At 29.8% G+C, this 27,325-nt stretch overlaps 1 protein-coding gene across 2 annotated transcripts; it reads right to left on the reverse strand.

Moving 5' to 3' along the window:
* On the reverse strand, nt 1-27,004 carry LOC129957672 (uncharacterized). Of its 2 annotated transcripts, none has more exons than XM_056070122.1 (2): nt 26,886-27,004; nt 1-1,608 (listed from the first exon to the last, which is right to left on the reverse strand). In XM_056070122.1, exon 2 carries the CDS (start codon nt 1,544-1,546, stop codon nt 332-334), a length of 1,215 nt encoding a protein of 404 aa, XP_055926097.1. In that variant the 5' UTR covers nt 1,547-1,608; nt 26,886-27,004; the 3' UTR covers nt 1-331. The 2 variants fall into 2 exon arrangements, with proteins under 2 accessions (XP_055926097.1, XP_055926096.1); XM_056070121.1 differs by lacking the exon at nt 26,886-27,004 and adding an exon at nt 8,164-8,485.
* Between the last annotated feature and the right edge of the window lie 321 nt (nt 27,005-27,325).

Raw genomic sequence — 27,325 nt, forward strand, 5'->3', positions numbered from 1 at the left:
TGTGGTTAATAATGAGTGATGACAACCAATTAGAGGAACGAAAGTAGAAGAAATGAAAATTTTCGAGTTATTTCATAATGCAGTGGCAGATTTGTGAGTTCATCAGCTTTCTGGATATATGACTCCAAAAATAAAGTTGGATCTAAATTTTTATGTAACAAATTAAAATCGCCAGATATGCATGAGAGCACAGTAATGCTTCAATTACTCTGCGAATCTATAGAATAAATGAAGTCAAATTTCTTTTTTTTTTTTTTTTTTTGAGAGCAAATTCGAATGAAATATGTATGAAATGCATAACATAAACATCAATATAAAAAAAAATTATTTATCAAATATAACAGGCGAAATCCAGTCTATCCTCTATATTTAATCGCCAGTCAAACAGAAATGGACACACATCTTCTACACAGCTGGAATCCAAGATCGTTGATAGATATTCATCAGAATAGAGATATGCGATTCTCAGCAGTTCTTCGAAATCAGTCGGAAACACCAAACTCTTCACCAACTGCTGGGCACATTTCTGCTGCAGTTCCTTCATTTCGTATAAATGCGATATTTTGTAGACATCCACCAGTTCATCGAATTGTGCGGGAGGGAGCATGCCTTTCTCTAGGAAGAATAATATCATTAGGAAGGCCCGACTTTTCACATGATAGAGTTCGATACGTTTGTCACGCTTCTCTTTCATCGGGGTGTTTAAGCATCGCCTTAAGACGGGGGAGGCTTTCATGAGGCTCGACCCCACACTTTCCTGATTTTCATCGAGAAGCAGGAAAAACCTGTCTGGGAAAATGTCGAATATCCAGACGTGTTCCCAAATGTCCCAAATTTCTGGACTGTTTTGTTTTGATTTTGATCGGGACCGCGTGAACGAAGGAGCAATACCGTAAATGCCGAAGGCTTTCCTCACCTCGTCAAACTGTGGCAAGGTGAGAATTCGGTGTGTGAAGTCATAAATTTTGTAGGCTTCACCCGAATGTCCTGTTTCAGCACTGGTATCTACTGTTGCCTTCGGTATTGTGTGTAAAAAACCATTTAGGAGTTTTAGTTGTTCCTTCTTCATTTTCATGTATTCATAAGTACACCCGGACCAATCATCCCTGTTGTCATTCCAAGTGAAATAAATATCACAACGCAAGGTCAGCACGCCCTCTGCCAGGAATTCATCTGCTCTGCTGAGTATAAAAGATTTATCTAAATATTTCTCATGCTGAAAGTCTCCGTCAAAATGACATTCCTCGAAAGATCGGGGAATTTTGGGGGTGCCTGTATTATCAATAATACTCACTATCCAAGATAGCATCTCATTCTCTGGATTCCAACCTGGGCTAACATCTACATCTGGAAGGACGACCACCCAGCCTTCAGTGTCTGCATCAACTCCGTTGGGATAGACTGCGGCGTAGATGCTTTGAACTAAAGGATGAGGATTTCGGTGTTCTTTTCCAATCAAATCAGAAGTTGAATAGAAATCTTCTATCTTAATTTCAAAAGTTGTCTTAATGACGTGACTTCCTGTTTCATAATTCGTAAAATCCATTTTCTTAAATCAAATAGACATCATAAGTTCGGGAACCATTGAAAGGAATTTTCTTTAAAAATCTAAATTTAAAAAATAAAGTATTATGAATGACAAAAAATAAGTAAGCGAAGACATTTTGCATAAAATAAATATACTTAGAACACACTGATTAGAAGCTTTATGTGATTATAGATGCTTTTTTGTTTTTGTTACCCATTTTATTTTATTTTCTTTGTTTCATGTTGGTGAAGATGGGATTTTGCATTCGATTTCTCACTCGCTGCTTTATATGTTAAAATTTTGTAAGAGTAATACAATAAAATGGGCTCTAAGAATTAAAAAAAAATTAATACACAACCACTTGTACATAACACTACACTTACAATTATACACATTTAATCAATATTTATATTTACAAGCTTAACATAAGTAAATTTCGCGGTCGGCAACTTCCATATGCTTACAGTGTTGCAGCTAGTCCAGTACTGCCACCGCGCTTTTGATTGGTGAGGAGGTTGGAGCTTGGTTGGCACACTGGCTTTAGTTGAGAGTGTTACAGATTTTCACTTCTTACTTGTTCTCGAAAAATGCACATTAATTAGATATTTTGGGAATTTCATTATTATTTAAATAATTAATTATTAATAATTTTATTTGCGCCACCTGGCCGTGAATTTAAGAAAAAGACATACCAGGACCAAAAAGTAAAAAAATAAAATCGACAAAAAAATTTCCACAGTAAGCACATTAATAAATGCGTTTTATCATATAAAAGATGTTATAATTTATTTTTTCTCTTCATGACGCGTAATTTGTTAAAACAAATAAAACAAGAATAATAATAAAAAAAACTAACCTTTTAATTAATAATATCTCTACCCTTTTATTAATACATTTAATTTTTAAATAAAAGTGCTTGTAAGAGCGTTATTGGCAATTATTTTATTGCAGAAGTATCCTCAAGGTGAAACTTTTATCAACGAATTTTTTACTGAACAGTCTTAAAATTTTCTCATGATAAATGTTTGCTCTTAATTTTATTCTTTTTTCTGAATATTAATTTTCTAAGTATCTATCACTATTTTCATTGGACGGCAGTGGTAGTTCGTTATACAGGTTTCGACTTCGGAGGGTTTTAGGTTCGAGGGTTTCAGATTCGATTCCATCAAAGAACTGTCGTGTAAGCGGGTCTGGTTCACGTTAAATCTTTTGGAGTCAAACGTCCTCCCACTTGTGTGGTGTGGACGTTTGGAGAGGGTTTGTCAGTTCAAGTGTCGTCCTCGTCATGTGACCGCGGTTCAAAATTACGAGGTCCGTCCCAAAATAGCACTAGTGTTGCTTTAAAACGGGACGTTTATGTAACTAACTACCTGAGCTTATATTCATTGAACATGTTTGATAGTTACCCTGACAGTACCACCGAATTTGTATCACGATACACAAATGACAGCAGTCAACGGACTTTAAAGGATTAAAACGTAAGTCTTATAGCCTTCATATTCATTTTTTTTTTTTTTACTCTTAAAGATTCTCTCTAAAGATACTCTTACATAATTCTTTTAATTTCTGGAATCTTTTGATCCCCATTCACTTTCATGAATTACAGCGTTTGGAAAACAGTAACTTTCCAAACGTTGATTATTATTAGTCAATACTGTTGCAAAAAAAAAAAAAAAAAAAATGCATTTTAATTTAATTAATTAATTACTCTTTGAGAAAATTCTAGAAATCGAATAATTCTTTTTTTGATTTCAAATGTGGGCAAAATTTAATATTTCATTAGATTTCACTTTTTTTTTCAAATCTAGGTTATTTTTAGATATATTTTTAAAACTTATATTATAATTTCTTTAACTTCCTGGTCACCAGTATTCTAATTAAAAAAAGCACACGCAAATATTCGTTTCGATGGAGCCTTTTAAATATTCCTACAAAAGAAAAATTAAATTGAACAGAATGCTCAGTACCTGTAAATAAAGTTACATTCATAAATACAGTACCAACAAATGACGCTATTTAAAAATTATCATTATCCAATGAAATTTGCAATATGACATTTCTTTAAAATATTTTTAACGGGTTTGAAAACGAACGATTAAATATTTACAGATGCAATAAAGTGGTTTAAATTTAAGCATATCAACGAAAAATCTTGTTGTTGACCATATTTATCTTTTACATACATATCTTTTTTTATATTAGAATAATAAATTATAATATAAACCGCATCTAAAATTTATTTTTATAATTATTTGTATTTGAAGGAAAATTCACGATAGCTTACTTATTTATTCTAAGATTGAAAGTAAGTTTTTTTCTACAGGTATTATACCTACTTTTGTGATCAATACCAATGGATGTAGAATATCTAGCCACATATATGAGTAAAGAGTTCGAAAAATTTGTCAGTAGTGTTTTATATTCTCAGGGGATACTCAAATATTGACCGAGACAAATGAAGATTAACTTTAGTGTTTGGACGAGAATCAAAGCATGGTTATAAGTGTAGCTACCTCTACTATAATACTATCTAACTATTACTATAATACTATTTAATTTAAAAAGAGAAACATCTTAATTAAGTTACAATAACTTAAAAATATTTAATGTACAATGTATATCCCTTAAGTGGGAACGTGAGGTCTGTGAGACCGCTAGCGATGGATTTTCAGTCACCCCTATACTATATTTATCTCAAATGAATGGATTGACCCTGTAGCTTCCTGTTTTGTGATCTTCAATACACGTGCACTTTTCAACCGATTTCAGAGGATTCTTTTTAAAATAATTCAGTTATTTCTTAAGTTATTTATTAAGACCGCACCTCCCTGTTAGTGCCTAGTGATAAAAAAGGCTTAGCAGATGGTGCTAAAACTTGGGCCCCGAAATATCATCCAATTTACTGATTCTATCATGAAGCAGTGCTCCAGACACTTTTAAATGAAGCAGAAAGTGATCTTAGTGATAAGGATAATTGTACAGAGAGAGTTTTTCGATGAAAGTTCGCATTCAACTGATTCTCAAATGTCTGTTCAAACATAATTAATTTCTTATGTTCTTATAATTTCTGTATCTTTCTAAATGTGGAAGATTCGAGGCATTTCTTTTTGTGGATAAAGACAGATGTAAGGTTTAGTTATTTAAATAAAATCTCGAGTTGAGATGAGCAAGTGCTATATTTGATTTTAGCTAACACACGATTTGCTTACGCTAAATTCATCTGCGCTGTAATATTTAAAGAATATACTTTTAAATTTTACAACACGCAAAATTTCAAAGAATAAGCAATAATTATTTACAAACAGTGATAAAAGATAAAACAATATGCAATGCATATTTAATGACTTGAAGACATTTTCTGCATGTAAATACATTCTGCAATGAAACATCTAGAGTAAATTTAAGGGAAATCTGATAATATCGGGACTATATATGTGGTATTATTGTCAATAGCAATTCATCCTTTAGTTCAGATACTGTTAAAAACTAACTGAATTTATGGATCCCTATTCAATATGCTGCTATACGAAACGGGACCAATCAAGGAGTTCTTGAAAATTCTTCTTCTCAAATTCATGGAAAATTTTCGTTGATGCTTGAACTCTCAAACGAAATGAATTTTTATCTTTCCAAAACTGATTGTTTTGACAATTCATGTTTTCATTCAGATTTTAGCAATATTTGCGAACCAAAAATGTATTTCCTTGGAAAGAAGGATTTGATTCTATCTCAAGCACGGCTTTGTTATAAAATTATCATGATCTGACTGTTCATGAAGTTCATGAATGCTGTGTGGATGCCAATTATGAATTTGAAATATCATACGCGTTATCGTTTTGGGAATGCTGAATTTTGAATTGAATATCCACAAATTAGCACGAAGATAACTAGAAAAATAGAAAAAAAAAGTCAATTTCGATATTACTTGCAAAACACCTCATTTTTTCTGGTCTTAGTTGGGGAAATAAGAAACCTGTGATTTCAAATAGCTAAACAGTTCTTTCATTAACTTCTAAGAAATATTCCCGAAATCGGCAGAAAATAACAGTTGTGTTCTGAAATCAGGTCAATGTTATGATTCCATACAGCCTAAAATCATTAGTCTTCAAAACATTTTTTGTTACCGAGATATATCATTCTATTGGAAAACTTAACATTGCACACACAATTGAGAACAAAGATTTTTCTTTTCTCTTTCAGTATTCCACTATTTCTCTGAGATATCTTAAATGTTCAACTGCTCATTTTTTATTTGCGTCTGTATAAAGTCGTGGTCGCAGCTGTCAGTTAGTGTGCACCAGCATGAGTGATCAGCAAAATCCTTTCAACTCATTTTGATTGGATAATATTCTAATACACAAATATTTACATATGACAGCTTCCTGTATTGAATAAATTTGAGTTTTGGAAAAAAAATATTTACACCTAAATTTGTGATTAGCACCCTTTAAATTTAGAAATATACATATATCTGGTGATTTTGTTCGTGAAGAGATGAATTCGAAACTTTACTGTAGATGAATGTATCTGAAACGTTTTATTAATTGAAACATTTAAGTTTGGAGAGCCGTGTTGTAACTTTTTGTTTTTAATCTCCACAGAAGTCACAGTATTTTTTTATACAATTGTTTATCTTATTTAATGAATCCTTGTTATTGGAAGTGTATATCTGAGCCCAGTATTTAAGAGAATAAGCGCAATATATTGTGACACCCTGCATATATAGACAACTATTGTAACCGGGGTTTCTCCAGGCGTTTATATTTCATACAAGAAAACGCAAATCACATACTTTTTCTTCGCACAGTTTTGGTGTTAGCCCCGCAAGAAGTTTTAAGACTCTCATCACTAATTAATTACTAGACTAAAAACCACTTACATGTATTTTTAGTTAATGATAAATTTTTGATTAATGAAGATAAAATGTCAAGGAGAATTTACCTCAAGTTTTTTTTTTTTTTGTCTCTACTTAATAGTTCCTTGATTTAATTTTTCACATAATATGTATCTCATGCAGACATCTTAAAATGAACTGGTATTAAAAACAAAATTCTGTTTATTACATATCAGATTTCGCAGATTCACTTCCCCATCCTAGAATGTCGATACATGCATATAAATAAATAAATATTTTAAAGATATTTTTGGTTGGGTTTTTCATGAAGTATTTTTGGCTTTAATGCTGATTTCATAATTTTCATTCACATCCCTCCAACTTTACATTTTCTATAGGATTTAGCTATATATTCAAATACTTAAATTTTGAATCTAGATAATATGGGGCAATAATGAAGAGAGGGAAATGTTTCAGATATTATGTAGTTAAAAAGAAAAAAAATCTATAATTAGGAAATATAAAGTTTAAAGAGAAATATCGTTTGACTTATTTTAAAAGGTGCAATTTTGAAAACCGGACGTTAAATAGAAACTGACAAATTTATTTAGTGAAATAAAACTCTATTCAATGAAATCAAACTAAAAAGCATATGGAATGCTAAGTGGCATTGGCATTTGTATTGGAATTTGGCATTTTGTGACTGGCTCAAAAGCCGGTGTCGGCTATGCTGCGTCAGACACGAGATTAGAATAAGAAAAAAAATAATAATAAAATGACTTAAATGAATAATATCGATTACTATCACTCGAAACTTTTAAATAAGGTTGCAACTTTATTAAAAAATTAAACGGAAAAAACATATATTGTTACAAAGCGTAACAGACAGTCAATCCCAAAAATTAGTAAAAACATTAATTTGGGTTAAAACCTAAATTAAGTGTAATATACTGATATTTCTAAGAAAAAGGAACAAATTTGGGTAATTGCGGCATGAAAGGTAAATGGGATGAAACAGAGAAATACTTTTACTGAAAAAAAATAGCATTCATAAAAGAATTGTTTAAATAAACAATTAAAAAAAAGATCAAAAATTTTAAAAAACTGTTTGGAAATGACATTGATGTTAATGAAAAGCTAATTTTTTTTTAAAATTCCACGATGGTACCAAAACAATTTTTCTGTGTTGACATTCGAAGTTATAGCAGAAAAGTGTAAAACTATTTTATGTCTTTTGCCTCTTTTAGAGCAGCATAAATAATTTTAAAAGCACTGTTAATCATTTTAGAGGCTAAGAAATGTATATGCAAAATTTCATTTGAATCAGTGAAGTGGCATGGAATTGTGTAAGGTTCAACAAATGAATAAACATGCAGACATTCAATTTTATGATTAGATATTATTTTATTTATTTTTTACCTTTCTTATTGAGTAAAGAATTCAAAGCATTTTATTTATTTGCTAATCGCATATTTAATTAAATTTTGTATTATTTAAAAAAATCATTACTAACAATAAAATTGGTTATTCAGTTTTAAGAATCTTTTTATGCAAATAATATTCCTATTTGAATTAAAAAAGTTACGAATAGGAAGAGATTTTTTTTTCACAATATTGAGTGTTGCAAGTTAGGTCATACTGATTATCTCTTATTAGTAATAATCATTTTCTTAAAAAAAAAATATTGCCTTTTTTTCGTATAACAGCGGCATTATTATTAAAAGTAGCATCATTCTAAATGTTTGACAATTTAATCAAATTTAAACGTTTATTTAATAATAAAAAGAATGAAATTACTTACCGTATTAAATGATTTGGTGGAACACAAGGGTCATTAGAAAATAATTCTAATTCAATCTTCATATTAGGTGTATTCCAACGGGTTGAAAGAGAACAATTCTAAAAATGATATAACGCTAGAAGTGTGCTTGCAATCGTTTCTGAATGCCATTGTTCCATTTTCCCGATAGTAGCTTTATTTTTAAACGTCAGAAGTAATGTGCTTATCGTCAGGTAGATAAGAAGATCAGATAATGCATATGGGAAATAGATAGGATATTCGGGCATTTCTTTCTTTCCTTTTTTTTTTTAACAACTGTATTTCTGCAAGAAGTTAATTCATTGGTAGTGAATTATCTTTGATTGGTAGTGATAATCTGATTTTGATAGTTTCTGGAACTTCAAAGTGAATTCAAAAGATCGAAAGCAATTTTAGTTTCACTTTTTATGCCATTTCCTGCCAAACAATAACATTTCTGATTACGCGAAATTGTGCGATGAGTCAGAGATATCGATGTCAGAGATGTACGTGTCAGAGATATCGTTTTCACTTTCATTTTTCTTTCTTGCATAAATATGTATAAAAAATTATTGGCATCGTCTAAAATTTCTCACCGAGATTTTGATTTAGTTGTGCATTAGACATCTGTGTTCGACCGTGTGTATGGAATACAATAGCTTAGAAAAATCATGCACTGAACAGGTGAATTTTGGTAAATTATTTGGTCTATCAGTTATGTGAGTTAGATGATCGTCTGTTGTTCTCTTGATTATGAATATCTACCTAAGAAAAATGTTTCAATTTACTAAACAAATACAATCTGATGAACAATTTCCCTTTAACACTGTAGCCTTAGTAAAGTTTTTGAACTTGATAATAGAAGCAAGATATGTAAAATATTTTTTTTTCGATTTGTTTTATTACACAACAAGTTTTAGTCCAGAAATAGTCATTGCCATTTTAAATGTTTCGAATGCCTAGTTCGCTATTTTGAGGAAATGAAAGTAGAAGTTAAAAACAACACAATGCTGCTGGGTTAATTGTAATTAGTGTCAGTTCATTTTCAGTTACTTCGACTGAATGGTTTTTTGATATGTTTTATTTAAAAGAAAAACTGATAATTTATACAGAAAGCAATATTTTAAACCAGAATTTTTAACATTGATTGCCATGTTCTATTTTTAAAAAGTTTCCTGCCATCTCTGATAATAATACAAACTAATGTGGGCGCGTGCATCTCTCTCTCTCTCTCTCTCTGTGTGTGTCGATGTTCTACAATCCAGTCTGTTTCACTTATAGCTACCAAATTTGGTACGTAAGTATTTTGGTGAGGCAAAAATTCGAAGTAATTTTTTTTGAAATTTTAATTTTAATTTTTAGATTTCTTATTAGAATTTAACTAAATAAAAATTAATTTGAATTTATCTTTACACGATAACTTCTGAAATTGCTATTGCACAAAAATAAATTTTACATCATTTTAAAATTATTATTAATAATATAATAATTATACCAATTAAATTTTTTTTGAATTTTGGTAATTTGTTTAAAAGTATTTTGTTGTCTAACTTTTAATAATAGATTGTTGATGACCGAACGACTTTTTAATACGTTTTATTTAAAGAGAAAGTTAATAATTTATATAAAAAAAGCAACATTTTAAACAAGATTTTTTACCAATGATTTCTGTGTTCCAGTCTTTAAAAGGTTTCTTACCATCTCTACTAATAATACAAATGAATGCGTGCGCATGCATCTCTCTCTGTATGTGTCGATGTTCTATTGAAATTATTATTGCATAAAAATTTGTTCCTGTTGTTTCCGAGAAATTCCAACCGTTTTCATTGTTTCAACGCGTGATTTTCCTCCATCGATGAAAGTTATTAAAGAAAAATTCTTTTTAATATCTGCACAGATTATAAGACGAATACAAAAATTGAAATTCAAATACCGCGAAAGTTACAAGTCAGATGAACCAAGCTTTTACATTTTCAGTAACTCTAGGATGTTCTAGAACTGACCACTTTAAAGGATCATTTACAAAATAAAGAGGACATGCATAAGAGAATTAATTCGGCTTCAAATGTCTGACAATTTCACGGAACCATGGACATGAAGTTATATCCAAAATATTTAACTAATATTAAATATAAACACTAAGCTCAGCGAAAAAGCCAGAGCGACTCATTTTTAATAATGCACCTAGTAAAGTGACTTCTTCTTACTTTCTTTTCCTTTTACATTCTTTTTTCCTTTCACATTTTCCTTTTCCTTTTTTTTTTCTTTTATATTTGTACTTAAATTAACGTACACTGTGATATATCATTGTACTTGATTTTCATACAAACTGATAGGGCATTATTTAAGATTTTCATATATTGTGTTATAAATCATAGACATTTTTTTTCTTTCATAATTCAGTGTATTACACGAAGCATGATGGTTGTGATACATTTTTATTTTTCATGTGATGTGGAGTTTGTCTCACTATTCATTTGCGTTTCAAAACGGATTTTTTGTTGTTGTTGTTGAATACGTCACTTTTGTATTCCGTGCTTGTTGCAAATATTGTGCCTTTATTTTAACAACTCACACATGATACAAGGTTTATATTATTTTGCTTTTCCATAGTATTTTTAATATTTTGTTGCTTCTTTCTATTAAGTGGAAAGTTTCAGTAAAAATTTAAATTTCCTTCCATAATCCAAGAATTTTCCTCAGACTGAAACTGAATCTTTTCCATCTTCATAGGGTGTATAGATTATTATAAAGCTGTAAGTCATGTGACCTAGTTATGTAATGATTATACTTTCTATAGGATTTTATTTTGTGTGTGTTAGTAAATAATAGAAAAGCACACATCTCGGAATCATTTTCGAAATGAATCTGGATTGCTACCAGAAGTAATTAGCAAACGAAGAACTTCAACACAGTGCTACGACAAATTATGGATTCTCATGCTACGATTTTTCTGAGTGAAGTAGATTCCTCAGAATAATTACTTGATACGCGAATTCAGTCGTTTTATTAAGATTTACAAGTAATGGCTTGAATCAAAATTAAATGAGTGATTATAAAACAGTTATTTGCGGCAACTGTAAGCAAAGTCGAAAATACAATTCATTTATCAATTAATGAAGAACTTATTTAAGTCAACGAAATAGAATTGATATGATAGAATGATTTAATATCGATTTGTTAGTTGAGAAACGGGTGAATCAAAAGGATTAAATGATATAATAGAAATGGTTATTAATGATTTAGAAGGGAAACTTATTGCTAATGATAAAAAAAAATCTAGAAAATAATTTTCTTGCCAAACAAAATTTGAGAAATAGACATCGTTATTAGAATAGAAATTAAATGTTGTTTCGAAACTCGAAATGATAATAATGAGCATACAAAACTAATATAATAATGAGAATAATAATAAAAATAAATAATAATAATGAGCAAACAATGTTATTATATTCACTATCTCATTTGCTTGTAATAGAGATCTCTGTGAGTGACCAAATTTTTGAAATTCATTTGAGGCAGTTGTATGCAATAAAGATTATCTCCCTAAAATAATAATAAAAAAAAAAATCATATTTCGGGAGAACAATTCTAATATCAGTTCCAGGATTCGTTTCAACTGAATAAAATTATGATTCTTCCATTGCATTTCTCCATAATTGAAGAGAGAGTTGGGGTGGCTACATCTAGTTATTTCTTATCAGTAAATTATTAATTATTTAATCTCTGAAATCTACAGGGTGATTCAAAACTTACGTCAGGAAATCGATTTCACATGGGAAAGTATGTCCGCAAACGTCATCTACATGGTCAAAATGAACAAGTGAAGCGAACACAAGGAAACAGTACAATTAAGTGGATTAACGAATGTGATTTTTTATTGCAACAAGGTAATACAGGTTGATAGAAGGCACTCAGAATTGCGACCATTTACATGAACACAAGATTCAAGCGCTGCTGCACAGACAGCAGAACATTTTCAAAAATGGTACCACAGTCAGTGCTTGTGGCGGTTCCAATGCGCTGTCGACGGGAGTCTCATACACATGGGCCCCCACAAAAAGAAATCCATTGACGATAAATCAAGTGATCTGGGTGGCCAAGCGATCTGTCCATCGTAAATTTGCCTAACTCAGCGGCCACTTTCGCTAGCTGTCCCATATGCGAGATGCATATTCACTAGTTCTTGATGCGTAAAACGATTCATCTTATCTCTAGTAAGTCAGCTCGTACACTGATGGCAGAGGGAGTGGTCGGGAAAACTATAGACTGGTTGGGTACACACAACGCCTTTTACATACGTATGCGTACATTTACATACTTACTTTCCTATGCGAAATCAATTTCCTTACGTATTCTCTACCTCTCCACGAAATTTGACGATGAGTTTTGAATCACCCTGTATATTTAATGAACCAACACTAAGAAGAATGCACGACCCGAAATATTGGTTGGATCATTGGAAATCACCAGGTGTTACTATAGACATATATATTCGCTGTAATGTATTAAAAAATTCCTGAAGATCTAAATTTGCAGTGTAGTAAATAACACAGTTGAACAAATTATTCGACATTAAATACTTAGTTCACTTTTTCTGAAAATAATTCGATTATCGTGAAATATCGCTTTTGTTAGTTAATCAAAAGAATTATACATAAAAAATTTCAACCTGCAAATTTTATATAAAGCCGATATTACACTAAAACCAATTATAGTTTCTTCAATAGGGAATGGTTCAATAAAATCTGTATTATTCGTTGTTACGTAAAAGCAAAAGTGTTTATTTTATTTGGAACGTCATAAAAATTATGAACGCATGTTTAACGTAAGAGATGGTAAATCATGATAAGTGCTTTGTTTGCTTAGGACGCCGACATACATTTAAATCTTTTTGAAAAAAGAATAACCTTTAGAAAAACTTATATAAATTCCTTGGCAATCTTAAATAGACTATTCCTTACTCTGTAGTGAAATAAGTGAAAAAAGAGAAATGCAACTCGACATTTTTTGACCTTTACCATCCATGTGCAAAACGACCGAAGTAAAATTCTATATCTTCGGGGGCATTCATTATTATTGCATATTATTCATTATTGCATTATAATAGCATTCATTATTCAGTGCCAGTTTACGTACGAGTAGTTAATATTATTAGAAAGACTACAGCTGACTTAATGGATTTAAAAGTTTTCAGTCGAGAAATTCTTTTTTATGCATTTAGAAAAACAAACAAACAAAGCAAGTAGTTAATTAATACTTGAGTAATTATTAAAATGTTTTTAACTTTCTTAATTATATATTTATAAACAATTCTTAATACATTTACTTATGAGCATAAAATATTTTTTTTCCAAAGGTTCTTAACATTTTAAATACATATAGTTATGTTTTTTTTTTTTTTTTTTTTTTGCTGAATACAAATTTAGAAATTAGTTAAAATAATTTCTCCTTGATATTTCAAATAAGTGTTTTGATTTGGATATGGCAATATTCATTGTTCTTAATGTGAGTATTATTATCTAAGTTTTTCCTTTCTTTTCATTTTTTGTTATTATACCACGTAAAGAGTTTGCCCTCTGCTTTTTTTAACAATTGATTGAGTAGTAGATGTTATTTGTAGATATTGGGTATAACACTGAATAGTCCGGGAAACTGCTGGAACTCTAATTTTTAGGACTGGTTCGTTCAATCCCCTTATTTGCACAATTTTATTTCTTTCATTATTTTGTCAGTAGAGTGCAGTCTTCTTTGTTGTTTACTTGATTTATGTTTTATGGCATGTACAAATATTAACTAACGATATAATTGAACCACTGACTGCAGAAATGGCGTGAATGAATTTTTAAAAAATTGTGTGCTTTCACATTATGTAGGGATAATATATGGAGAAATGTTATAAATCTAGTTGTTGAAAACGCCTCGTGTTAAAAATGCAACTATTTGAATCAATGCGCGATTCGTGTTGGTTTCTACACCAAACGTTACAATTCTAAAAGGAGGCTCCCTTTTATTTTCATTTGTTTTGGCTGTATATGATTTTCTGGCTATGAAAATATTTTAATTATTTCATGCTAGTTGATATACATAGAATTGCTTGGGATGTATAATATTTTTAACGCAAAAAATATTTTTGTATAAAATATTATAATATACACAATTTTTCTTTTATGTCTGAAAAGGTTTTTTTAGTTAAAATTAGAACATAAATTAAACTAAAAGAATTGAAAAACCACCACCGATCATTGATTTTCCCCATATTTTATTAATATTTGTTATATTAGTATTTAAAATTTTGTTCACAAATGGTGAAGCATAAAAATAAAAATCTAAAGAATATTTTGTGACAAATAATTGAATTGTTATGTTTTCATTTAGAAAAACAAACAACAACAACAACAACAAAAACGAAAATAGGCTAAATCAATAGATGTTTCTGATATAAATTGTTAATCGTTTGCGTTTAAAGATTTCTTTAAGAATTTTCCTAATGTGTTCTGGCAGCATCTCTTTCAGTATATTCACATTCTTTAATAGTAAAAAATATTTCGTTCGCTCGTGAAAGCTTCACTTTCTTACCTTTAGTTTGAATCCTAATGATGGATTTGTGTTTTTCTTTAACATTTTATGCATATATATATATATATATATATATATATATATATATATATATATATATATATATATATTAAAATAACGAACGAAAATTATGAAAATAGTGGTAGAGTAGTTTATATATAAGTTTCTATAAGTTTCCTTATTTCAAGATCTTGAATTTTAAGGTGACGTAAAAATATCACTCTGGAGTAATTTCTTCCGAACTTATCGAGGGAACCAGGTAAAATATTGGTTAACTGCTAGTTAGTTAAATAATTGAGTTTGTACAATCAGAACTGGCGGCACGTGCGTAATCAGTGCGTAAAATTTGGTCAAATTCGGCCCATTTCTTTAGGATGATATAAGGACCATACATGCATAGACACAGTAACTTTTATTTATATTAAAATTAGTTCTTTTCTGAAAATCATTCATTATGTGAAGGGGAAATGATGAATCACAATACAAAAAGAGAAGCAAATAAATTCTATAGTGCATAGAAAAAATACTGTCAAAACAGAAACACTGGGGAAATGTATTAGGCAATTGATTAGGATTGATTTCAAGAAAAAAAAAATATATATATATATATATATATATAAGTGCTACACATATTATAAATTAGTTGCAATCTATTTAGTGATTGAGGTTTATTTAGCTAATTTACTAACTTCAAAAACTGAATGTTGTTTTCTTTTAGTGATTGCTTTAGGTGTCTTGACATCCGTTTAAATGATCATATGACTATGACTTTATCTTTCAGGTGAATGGATGGATGCCGGCTGTAGATTGCTTTTTATAATTTACTGACCTTGATATGGATGGAATAAATGGACAGAAAAATGAACAAGTTTATTGAATCAATGGATGGAAGGCCAAAATAGAGCAAGTTACGAAAATGTATGGACGTTTACAATACGAATTTTGAATGGCCGATGCCAGGGGAATTCGATTTTTTTTTAAACTTTGCGTTATGATATATTACTAATATAACAATTATATTTAAAATACTAATTTTCTTTTCATACTAGGTGCAAGAAATCAACATATATAATAAAAAAATATCAATGCACTTTAATTATATTTTCCTTTTCTGTTTTAGTGATTCTTTACAGAAAATTTTTCATTTAGTGCAGAAACTAAAAATTATCAATTTAATCTGAGGACCTTTTATCATCTTGGGAAAATTATATTAACTGATTAACTAAATGCATATAGTATATATACAGTATCTAGGAGGTAAACAATTTAATTAGTTTCCATCAAGTCTCCAACATTTATACATTATTGACTCGAGTAATTTCTGCAATCAGCTACTTAATTGTTACTGATAAAACTTTTATATTTCATATTAGTAACAGTTTTGACAAATTTTCATTCAATGATATTTTGAAAAAAAATTTGAATACATTTAATAACGTTAAGATTTATTATTAGGAGATTTTAGTTTGTTAACAGTTCTTTACTAGATTTTTTTGTGATTTATTTCAGAGCGCACTGCTAAAAATTTTGGTTTTATCTGTGTTTTGATGATTGATATATTATATTTTGTATGTACTTCTCATGTTTGTTATCTTAGTAAACTTGAAACAAGAGCACACACACACACACACAGAGAGAGAGAGAGAGAGAGAGAAAGTGAGACTTGTATTATTATAATAAAAGGTTTAGGAGAGAAAAATACTGCAGTTCCAGAAGTATTGTGTGCATTGTATATCAAAATAGTCGATGAAGAGATAAACAGTGAAAATATTTGCAGTAACATCATATGAAATCTCACTAGATGTGTCAAATCTTCGAGAATGTACTAAGACTTGTAACTTATGTTTTTCAATTTTATTTTAGCTAACACTGTTTGTAAGAAACTATAAATGATGTTCTCAAATTTCAGCCCCCTCTTATGAGTGTGCATGTGTTTTTACCACCAGTACTTTACATTTTTCACTGTGTAATAAATTATAAATTAGAATTTATTTTAAAAATCTTTTAATTTTATTTTTTTATTTTTTTAAAAATCAGATTTTACTTGTGTTTGGCATTTCTATGAAGTGACTTCATTTTCAGAAGGCTCTACTAATTTCTTTTAATTAATCTCGAGCTGCGAAGAATCGTGAGAATATCGCTTGGTATTTTTGCACTTATTTTCAGTTTTAATTATCGCATTTTTGTAATACTTACTTATTTTTATTCTTTTAAAGACTTTTTGTATACTTTATAACCGTAATTTCCCGACTTTAACTGCACTCTTACGAAGTGCTTCTCAAAAGATTTGTAAATGTTGTATAAATATTAGAATATAATTTTAAAGTCATGTTTTATTACGTTCATAGAATTTTACCAGATATAAAATAGTTTCCAGACTATTTCAGTAAAACGAACTTGTGAACGAATTAATTACTTAATATAATTTATTAGTTACTTTCAACTATCGCAACATAAACAACATTTACTTGGTGTAGGTGAGATTTATATAATAATGCCTAAACCAGTTATTCAGATATTTGAATTTTAGTGGAACTATGATGTCATGGAACTTGGTTTCCGTATATTCAAAAAATGCAATCTAATGTTCTTGAAAATTATTTATTGAAGGAATCATGGACATTAAGTTGTGCATAAGAGATTTAATTTTAAATTAAGCACATCCAATAATCTTTATGAACCAGCTGGTTATCAAAGGTGGCTTGAAAGGTACAAAAGCAAAGGTTGTAATGCCTTGATGAACCATTTATTGTCCTCATAATATGATTTTATGACTTAAAAAAATATAGATCTCATGCAGTTGGTAGTAAATCTTCAATGAAAGTACCTTTTTAGCATAAAAATGTAGGTTTCATGAAATAATGATAAGATAACGCAGCAGTAGATTTGTGAGGTTTCGAGGTCATTCTTTTTGATGATTAATTTCTGCTCTTAATGGCAGGATAAATGATCTTTTCCCACAAAAAATTAAAATTTCTGAATATCAATGAAGTCGCAATAGCGATTATACTACTCTTTATCTCAAATATTATTTCTTGGTGTCTTTTTCCTATGGAAGTCCTACTACGAAGACGAAATTCATCTGGAATATGCATGGGATGCACCAAAAAGACCCATTATTAGCAAACAGTTGCAATATTTGTCTAAGTATAGCTATCGAAGTCCGCTCTATCCTCCTTAATTACTAACGAGTGTTTCATCTGTCTATCACAATACTCTCGATCACAAGATAAAGTCAGTGATTTTAAATATTCATCAGAGTGGAAATCTGCAATTCTCAATATTTTCATGTAATAGGTTGAAAGTTCGAAACATCTTGCCATATATTTGGAGCATTTTATTTGCAGATCTTTCATTTCGTGGAGGTGGGACATTTTGCAAACTTCCACAAGTTCATGAAATTCGGAAGGAGGAAATGTTCCATTTTCTAAGAAAAACAAAACGATTTTAAAAGTCTGGCTGTCCACGTTCAAGAATTCAAAGCGTTTCTCTCGCTGGTCTTTCATGGAAGTGTTAACGCAGCATCTGATGACGGGGGAGGTTTCCACAAGGAGGCGTCCCAAATTACTTTTGCCTTGGTCGAGGTTGTCGTTCGTCGAGGAGCAAAAGAAACCTGTCTGAGAAGGTGTCAAATATCCAAACGTGTTCCATAATGTCTTTGTCAGCGTGTCTATTACTAAGTCAAAAATCTGAGAAGGAATGCCATCAAACCCAAAATCTTTTCTCAACTTACGAAACTGTGGCAATGTTAGAATGCGGCGTGTGAAGTCACAAACTATGTAGGAATCACTGGGATATCCCTTTTCGATACCGCTCTTGATGCAGACTGCTTGCGGTATCGACTCCAAAAAATCATCAATGTTCTCGGATTTTATAGAATACCCGTCCATCAATACTTCAGGAGAGTGACCCCAGTCCATCCTTGAGCCAATCCAAGTGAAATAAAAATCGCAACTCAAAGTCAGCACTCCTTCTGGGAGGAACTCTTCATCTCTGCCGAGGAGGAAAGACCTCTCCACATATGTGGCCCTGCTGTAATCGTAAGGAATCTCTTCGAAAGACCGGGGAAGCCGCGAGTTTCCTTCGCAGTCGACAACGCTTACTATGCAAGAAAAAGTGTCATTCTTTGGAATCCATCCAGCTTTTTTAGCATCTACACTTGGAAGGACTACCAGCCAGCCTTCGGTATCTTCACCAACACCGTTGGGAAATTCTGTAGCACAGAAGCTTTCTATGAAACGGCTAGGGTTTCTATGTCTTTTGTAAACCTGTTCCGTAGCTGAACGGAAATTTTTATTTTAATTTCCAAAATAACGTTAATGATAGTTCTTAATCTGTCTTATCTTCTTTTCTTATCTGATCTTTTTATTCTAGACTCAGCAAATTCTCTTTTTTCAACTGAGTATAACTGATTGGAGTTGATTTGGATCCTTTTAATAAAGTTTTTATGTCTAAAAATGGTCAATAATATATGAATATTAAGTAGAAAGAGATATGACGCATAAAAGAAATATGATCATTATTAATTGAACGCTCAATTTGGCTACAATACTTGAGCATTTTTTCGTTTTGCTAAATGTTATTTATGAAAAATTAAAAAAATATATATCTCTTTTGATTCTTATATCTTTTGATTCTTTTTCAGTTCTGAGATATTGATGAATTTAAATTAGAATATAATAAAATGGAAATACACAGCAAATAACTATACAATGATCAAAATATATAACATGTGTCACTGTGACCTTTCAACAAAATTCGAAAGACTTTTTTGTTCTTATCGTTTAAACATATTTTTTCCTATTGCATGAAACTAAATAAAACAAATGACAGACTTAGGAAGATTGTTCTTGCAGATATTGATATTTTACGATTTATTCACACTGAACGAAAATATATACAATATAATTGTTGCAACATTGTACAGGGAAAATAGTGCAGATAATTTCACGAAAGCTTTTCTGAGTCTGAAGCAAAATAATGTGAATTTTGAGATTAGCATTTTTAATGATACTTGCTTGTGGACTCAGTAACAGCTGTGTAAGATTAACCCTTTGGTTACCAATTTTTTAAAATCTTTTTCTCTGTGATCGTGTAGAAAATGATGATAATATCTTCTATATTAGGCAAATCTATTCGATTTTTTTTCAAATGTTTTTAACCCCATGGGGCTAGGACATGATGGCCAAATACTCCATCCTTCACCCACCAAAAAAAAAAAACTAATTTTACTCAGAACTATTTAAACTGATTTTAAACAGTTAGTGGGATGTATATGTCCCGTTGGCAGTCAAATGGTTAACAGCAGCAATATTTAAATTAGTCAAGTTCTTGGAATTTTTATAACTTTTAGACTATTTTTTACAATAATGAGAAATTTCGATAATTTTACTCTTGGATTTGAAATTATTATCTTTCATTAAATAAAAAAAATGTAGTCCTTAGCAATGATTTTTTTAGAACAGTATCCGAGATACATAACTAGTACGAAATGTCTCGTATGTGTTTAGCATTGATGAAAATTAAATTCCTTCATTCGAAACATTTCGTTGAGACATTTAATTCTCACAACTTACTTTTCCAGTAATGCATTAGAAGAAAATTCATGCAGTTAGTAGGATTATTTTCCCAGAAGAAAATCGGGAAATTAAAATTAAATACGCTGTTAGTTTAGTTATATGAACGTTCTGTTTTAAAGCAACTGTAGGGCTATTTTAGAACGATTCTCCTAGTTTTGAACCGCGGTCAGATGACGAGGAAGACACCTAAACTGACACCCCTTCTCCAAATTTCCACACCACAGGAGCAGGAAGACGCTTGGCCACGACGGATTTAACACGCACCAGACCCTCTGACACGGAGGTTCTTCTGGTGGAATCGGGTCACAAACCTGACACCGTTCGGTTCAAAAGCCAAGACCTTAGCACAAGGTCACCGCTGCTCTTGCATTGTTAGTTTAAACAATTAGATATTTTAGGAAGAAGTAACTCACAAGAAACTGAGAGTTTACCCAGAACAGATGGGACCATTTAAGGAAGATCTAGACTCTTGCAGAGCTTAGATAAATAATAGATAACATTTTAAATAAAAGAATTTCACTCTTTGAATAAAATATCATCGTTCAGATCCGAACCATCTCATTTGTGCGGTGATATACAAAGGAAAAAATTGAATCGAAGATTGAGCGTCGAGACTTTCTGTTAAATGACTGAGTTACGCCAATGGAGCCATTGTCGTTGGATTTCTACTTTTTATGCAATTCTAATATGAATTAAAATTATTGTAGCTATATACACGTGCATGTTCCACACGTACTCCTAAACGAAAGGGTTGATACCATAAACTTGTTCTTTAGGACAAGATAAAGAATACCGATAATGTTTCAAGGTGAAAAAGTAAATTTCATATTTAATTGATTAGAAAGTAATAGAAATTTCGACTAAAATTCTCTAAAATGATTTCAGTGCAAATTATTTCATTAAAAATAACTTAATAATGTCTTAAAATTTTACCTTTTCACTGATACCAAATATCTTTCTGTTCAATTCTACCTCAAAATTTAACGCGAAAGATTTTGAAATATGTTAATAGTAAAAATTTAATCTACTCCACCACTATTTTTTAAAATTTATATCTTAAAATATTTTTATTAAGTTGTTGGAAGTTGTTATTTAACACTGCTAATAAAGCAAGAAAAAGGGAGGATCAAATTGTGGACCACATGCCATTAATCAAGTAATGTGGCGTTGTAAAGGATTGTGTACATTATATTAATTTTTCAAAATTTATTTTTATATTAAAATATTTTACAAGAAAGTATTTATAAGGACTTTTATTAATTTATAAATCCAAGCAACTCTGGATTAGTACCAAACTGCTATTTGATACCAAATAAGGGTTGACCATTAGATTTGTATTTCATAATTAAATGAATTGTTTTTGCTTTTATTTTTGTTGGTAGGGATTTTTCTCGGTGTTTGTTGACAAAAAAATGGAAGAAACATTTAATAAACATTTAATGGTTTTTATTTTTACATCGTACGAATTGTTTATGCATTTCACTTTTACTGACTGCTATAATATGTTACATTTATATGTAAAAATATTTTAGTAGTTTCATGATCGAATAAAAGAAAATTTTGAAATTTTAGACTTCGATTTATTTTATCATGGGGGGTATATTATGTACAAAAAGCTATGATAGAATTGATAGACCGAATTAAGAACTGAATGCAATGGATGTCGAAGATGTTAAGTTCGCAGATTTTCAGACATCTAATTCAAAAGTCTTTCATTAAACTTATAATTTGTACTACTTTTGGCAATATAACCGTCAAGGTAACAATTGTATAAGATATCAACAAGGTGATATTCTCATTTTGCTGTCAATTTTTGGTCGGCCGACTATGAACTCAAAGCGGTGAATGCCGAAGACGTTAAATCTGCAGATTTTCAGTCATTTGATTGAAATGTCGTTCATTTAGCTTATAATTTACACTAGATCCGACAAGTGAATAAGATATCGTCTTGTACCGACAATTTTTGGGCAATCGACTTTGAACTGCATGTGATGAATGTCGAAAATTCTATCCGCTGATTTTCAGTCATTTGATTGAAATGTCGTTCATTTAGCTTATAATTTACACTAGATCCGACAAGTGAATAAGATATCGTCTTGTACCGACAATTTTTGGGCAATCGACTTTGAACTGCATGTGATGAATGTCGAAAATTCTATCCGCTGATTTTCAGACATTTGATTCAAATGTTGTTCATCAAGCTTTTAATTTGCACTACTTTTGGCAATATAACCGACAAGACGACATATGATATATCCCATTTTGTCAAGAAAATTTGATCGGTCGACTAAGAATTTAATGCGAATGGTTGTCGACGAGTCCAAATTCTCAGTCATTTTATTTAAATGTCATAATATTCAGTCAGCATTTAATTTATACTAAATTTAATAGAATAATCAATAAGCTGGCAAATGAAGACGTCACATATTTTCTGACTAATATTTGTCCGTCGGATAAGATTTTATCATAGATTATGGAGAAAAAAATTTTTTCCTCACTTCGATTACCTTCAGTGGAATTATTAGAGAAATCGATGCTTTTATATTATTTATGAATAAGGCGATAGAGTTGTTTTCTATAATTCATCATTGAAATTCAAGTTCTAAAATTAATCGTCATCTTATTTATATAATTGTTACTTCCGCAATAACGAACTGGTAAATTTATTTTATTCATTTCACTATGAGAATGGTCTGACTAAAATCTGCTTAATGGTTAAACTAAATTTTATAAAACGCTCTTTTCTTTTGACATTCTTGTGAAAATACATGCTAAAAAGAATGATTTTGCTGAAGCCATATTATATTAATTCCTTATAAATCATTAAATAATGTAAGTAAATTGTATAATTGTAAATTAAATTTATTTAACAGTAAAATATGTTTTCTTTTGCAATCTAATTTATCAGGCTACAATTATTACACTAAAGAAATATTACCGACTACAGTTGACGACAAAAATAAATAAATATTTGTGGTATGATAGCTTTTTAGCTACACTAAAAGAGTTTACCTAAGTGTGCAATCAATTTGTTAAATAAATAAATTACTACTTATCTTCAAACTCTCCATTCAATATTATGACTATGTAATCGGGGAACGTATCGTTTATATATATATATTTTTCTTTCAATTACTATTTGTGACAAAAACTATATAATTTCAGATGCTTCTAAATTTTTAATAGACTTTGAGTAAAGATGCCTTGGTAAAAAGGTGATTAAAATAGTTATTTTTAGAATATTCATAAATAACACTTTAAACCCTTGACATACGGATTTATTTAACTTCCTAATTAGACAACAGATCTTGTTTGGGGCAATTATTGTTATTTTAATCCTTAGAATAATATAAGGGCATTTGAGGTAATGATGCATTTTTAAGTGATTTTTGCATTTTAAATTACTTAATGCTTTCACTTAATTTCAGATTAAAAATTCAACAATTCCATAAGTGGGTCAGATTCGCCATTGTATACAAAGGGATTAAGAAAAACCAATGCATGCAACTGAGGGGATAAAACTCACGTTTTGGGGTGGAATGTTAGTTTGCAATAACTTCGAATTAAAAAAGTACTTAATCATAAGAACGCGTGCCTAAAAATGAAGATAGAGGAGTTCATATTCAAGATCTAATTGTTTTTTTAATAAAATGCGTTGGTTCTTTTAAGTATAAATATATATTAAAAAATAAATACATGGGGGATCTAACGTTTAAACAGTCATAAAAATTTCATAATGTTTTTCATATCTTACATAAAATAATAAGTTTATACATAAATTTAGAAAATATTTTCTCCAGCCTTCTTAAGAAACAACATCACTGTATCTTTTCCGCATTCTATATTGTTCGTGTTCGAACTATAATCAATTTTTGTTGAGTACGCACATTTTTTCTCCTCAATTTCGAAACACCTCTGCTCGTTGTCGCAATCCTTATTTAACAAATATTTTAAGTAGGGAACTGCTCTGAAAAATCAATGCTGTGGTGAAAACATCGAATATTTATTAATTATTATTTTGGATTTCTGAAAAAGTTTCTTTTACAAAACTTTTTCTTTCAACATGTATTTTATATAGATTCCAAGATAAGAACATACATTTGTTCATTTAGAATGAACAAATGCATTTCTTAGAATGTTCTTATGTATTTGTTTGCAAGAACATAGAATGCTATTCTTGCGCAATCTATGTTCCTATCTATATACTATAAAGTAGAATGAAATATAACCATGTTTTTTCTAAAATTAAATCTCAGTGTAATTAAATCTCAAGAGTCTCATACAAAATATGTTCAAATATTAGCTATATTTTGACTGTCAGTAAAAAAAACGGAGAGCAACATTTTTTTTACAAATATCTTTGCAAATTTTTAACAATGAAAGAATGGTACAGTATCTGGATAAAAAAAAGCTAAATAATTCTTTATTTTCTTTAATTAAATTTAAAACTAATTATTATGAGTTATTTTGAAGCCAAATGAGAGATATTGTGCTTGCCCCCCTGCCGGTAAACCTCTGCCACAAGTAATCAAAAAATGCAATAATAAAAAATAAACTATATAAAAACTCTCATAACCAATTATTAAAACAAAAAGGAAAAAACATAGCAGGCAAAAAAAATTTTACAAAAAGTTTCTCATCTTGTTCTTGCTTGTTCCCGCGCTTCATTCTGTTTCTGCTTAGGCCATTAAAGGTAAAAATAATTGGAGGGTCTCAGCGCCATCTATTGAGTTAGTTAATAGGCAACGGAAAGTCTATTTTTATTTTAGGCAGAGGATTAATACCAAATCATCTCTTTTTTTTTTAAAAAATTAAAATGTCAATATTGCTGTAGTTTCTGGGAAATTCATTATTAGATAAATTTCTAATGAGATTATTTGTTGCTTCAATATAGGAAATTTTGTTATTACAAACTCTTTTTATACTATTGAATTGTGAGAAAATTAAATTTTTGAAAATTCTAGTTTAGATTCGAATGGTAATTACAAAGTTTCGTTATTTTAAAGTTGAATTCATCCCTTTTATCGTAGATACCAACTATTGTTTTATCATTAGCAATTTCGATTTTTAAATCCAGAAAGGCTTCAAGTTAATTTGCTGAATTTCATTTATTTGTGTTAGAATTAAATCTTTTGGATAGCAATTAGTCACAATATTGGTATCATCTAAGTTTATCAATTATTTTAATTTCATAATGCTTATATATATATATATATATATATATATATATATATATATATATATAAGCAGTCTACAGAATTTCTTATCATTATTATCTTAGTGTAATCAATATACCTCCAACCGTTTATTAAATTATACTTAATTATTTTTTTCTCATAGTAATATAGGAAAATATTGGCTAAAGCACTTGAGGTGCTTTTTCTACTTTTTTTTACATCTCAGTTTTTAGTTTTTTTGTTTGATTTCGAAATTTTTTAGTTTAGTTTCCAAAATAATTTTAATTTTAGATTGTTTCTTTTCTAACCATTTTATTTGTTTTCCTCTGAGTTGTCCTTTGAAATTTTTAATCACATTTTCCATCATTCTTTATTACTAACTTATGGGGAAAAATTATTATTCTACAATTTTTAAAAATGATTTGATTCGGTCATTATGTTCCTTTTAATATCATTGATGTAAAAAAAAACCTGCCAATAACAGCATTTTGTATTTTACAATATGTTTTATAAAAGGATTTTTTAGAATAAAATTTTTTGACAGGAAAGTATTTATATCCTGAGCAACGCCAGTTCTATCGGTTAACGTTTTTTTTGTTTGTTTAGCTCTTGAACAACTTTTTAGATTTCTATTTATATTGCAAGAAAAATATACTGAACTTCAATCAGTGTTTCGTGATTTTATAACTGTATTTTGATTTCAGCATTTTTTTTTGTTTAATTTTTTTTTTTTACTATTCCTCTAAGTGTGTGTTTGTGAAACAATTTGAAATCTTTACTATTTATTTTAAATAGATAGCTTATGCTGAAAATCCAAATAAATAAAGATTACAAAGACTTATGCGTTTTATCTTTTGAAGAATTCTTCTTTTCAACTTTTACTATTCATAGGATACATTCAGTAAGTTTAAATGCCTAATAATTTGGAATAATATTCTTTTCGAATATTAATATTTTCTTTTGCATATAAATCCTTACTGAATAAAATAGATTCCTTTTTATGACATTATAATTTTAAATTGGGAATCAGCTTCGTTAAAAAGAAAGCAATTTTTCCATTAAAACTCAAATATGGTTCATCGTTTTCCCTATTGCATCATCAATTAAATTAAAATGTTGCCATCGTCTGCTACATACTGAAAATTCCAGGGCCACGCGTTTTCATTAGCCACTACTAACAAAATATCTCATTTACCAGTTTTTACTAAATAACTCTAAGAATTAAAACATTTTTAGAGATTTCTTTGGTTTTCGGACTTCACCTTCTTTTACATAGCACCATTGCTAAAAATATGATTTTGTCAAATGTTTCGAAGTTTTTATTAATGAATGGTGATTAATTGAATCACCCTTAAATCGATATTCTGCATAATAAGAAGGAAATACTCACCATTTGAAATAATCTGATGATTTTCGTTTATTAGTAATTCCGAATCAATTTTAATGTGCGAATTTTAATCCGAATTTTAATGTGCAACTCTAGATACTATTTCACTCCGAAGTGCTAGTAAGCACTTTTTGTTGTCACTATCAGTTGCGTCAATTGTCACATTTTTCGTGGTAGCATTTTATCTTGTCATGCGCAATGAGATAAGAAAGTAGCTTGGACGTTCTTCCACTTTCTCTTCTTCGAAATACACAATGGAAAAAAATATTGTGAAATTCTATTTTGAATAAGAATGAATTTCCATGTTTCAGACCCCCCCTATTTTCAAAGGAACCTCAGTTTTGGAATTCTATCTCTTTGTGGACATGACATGCAAAGAGTTAAATGGATGCAATTCAGCATACAGTTAAAGTTACAGATGCTTGTCATTTTTCGGATGTGTT

This window comes from Argiope bruennichi, chromosome 11 (assembly GCF_947563725.1).
Source record: "Argiope bruennichi chromosome 11, qqArgBrue1.1, whole genome shotgun sequence".
NCBI lineage: Eukaryota > Metazoa > Arthropoda > Arachnida > Araneae > Araneidae > Argiope > Argiope bruennichi.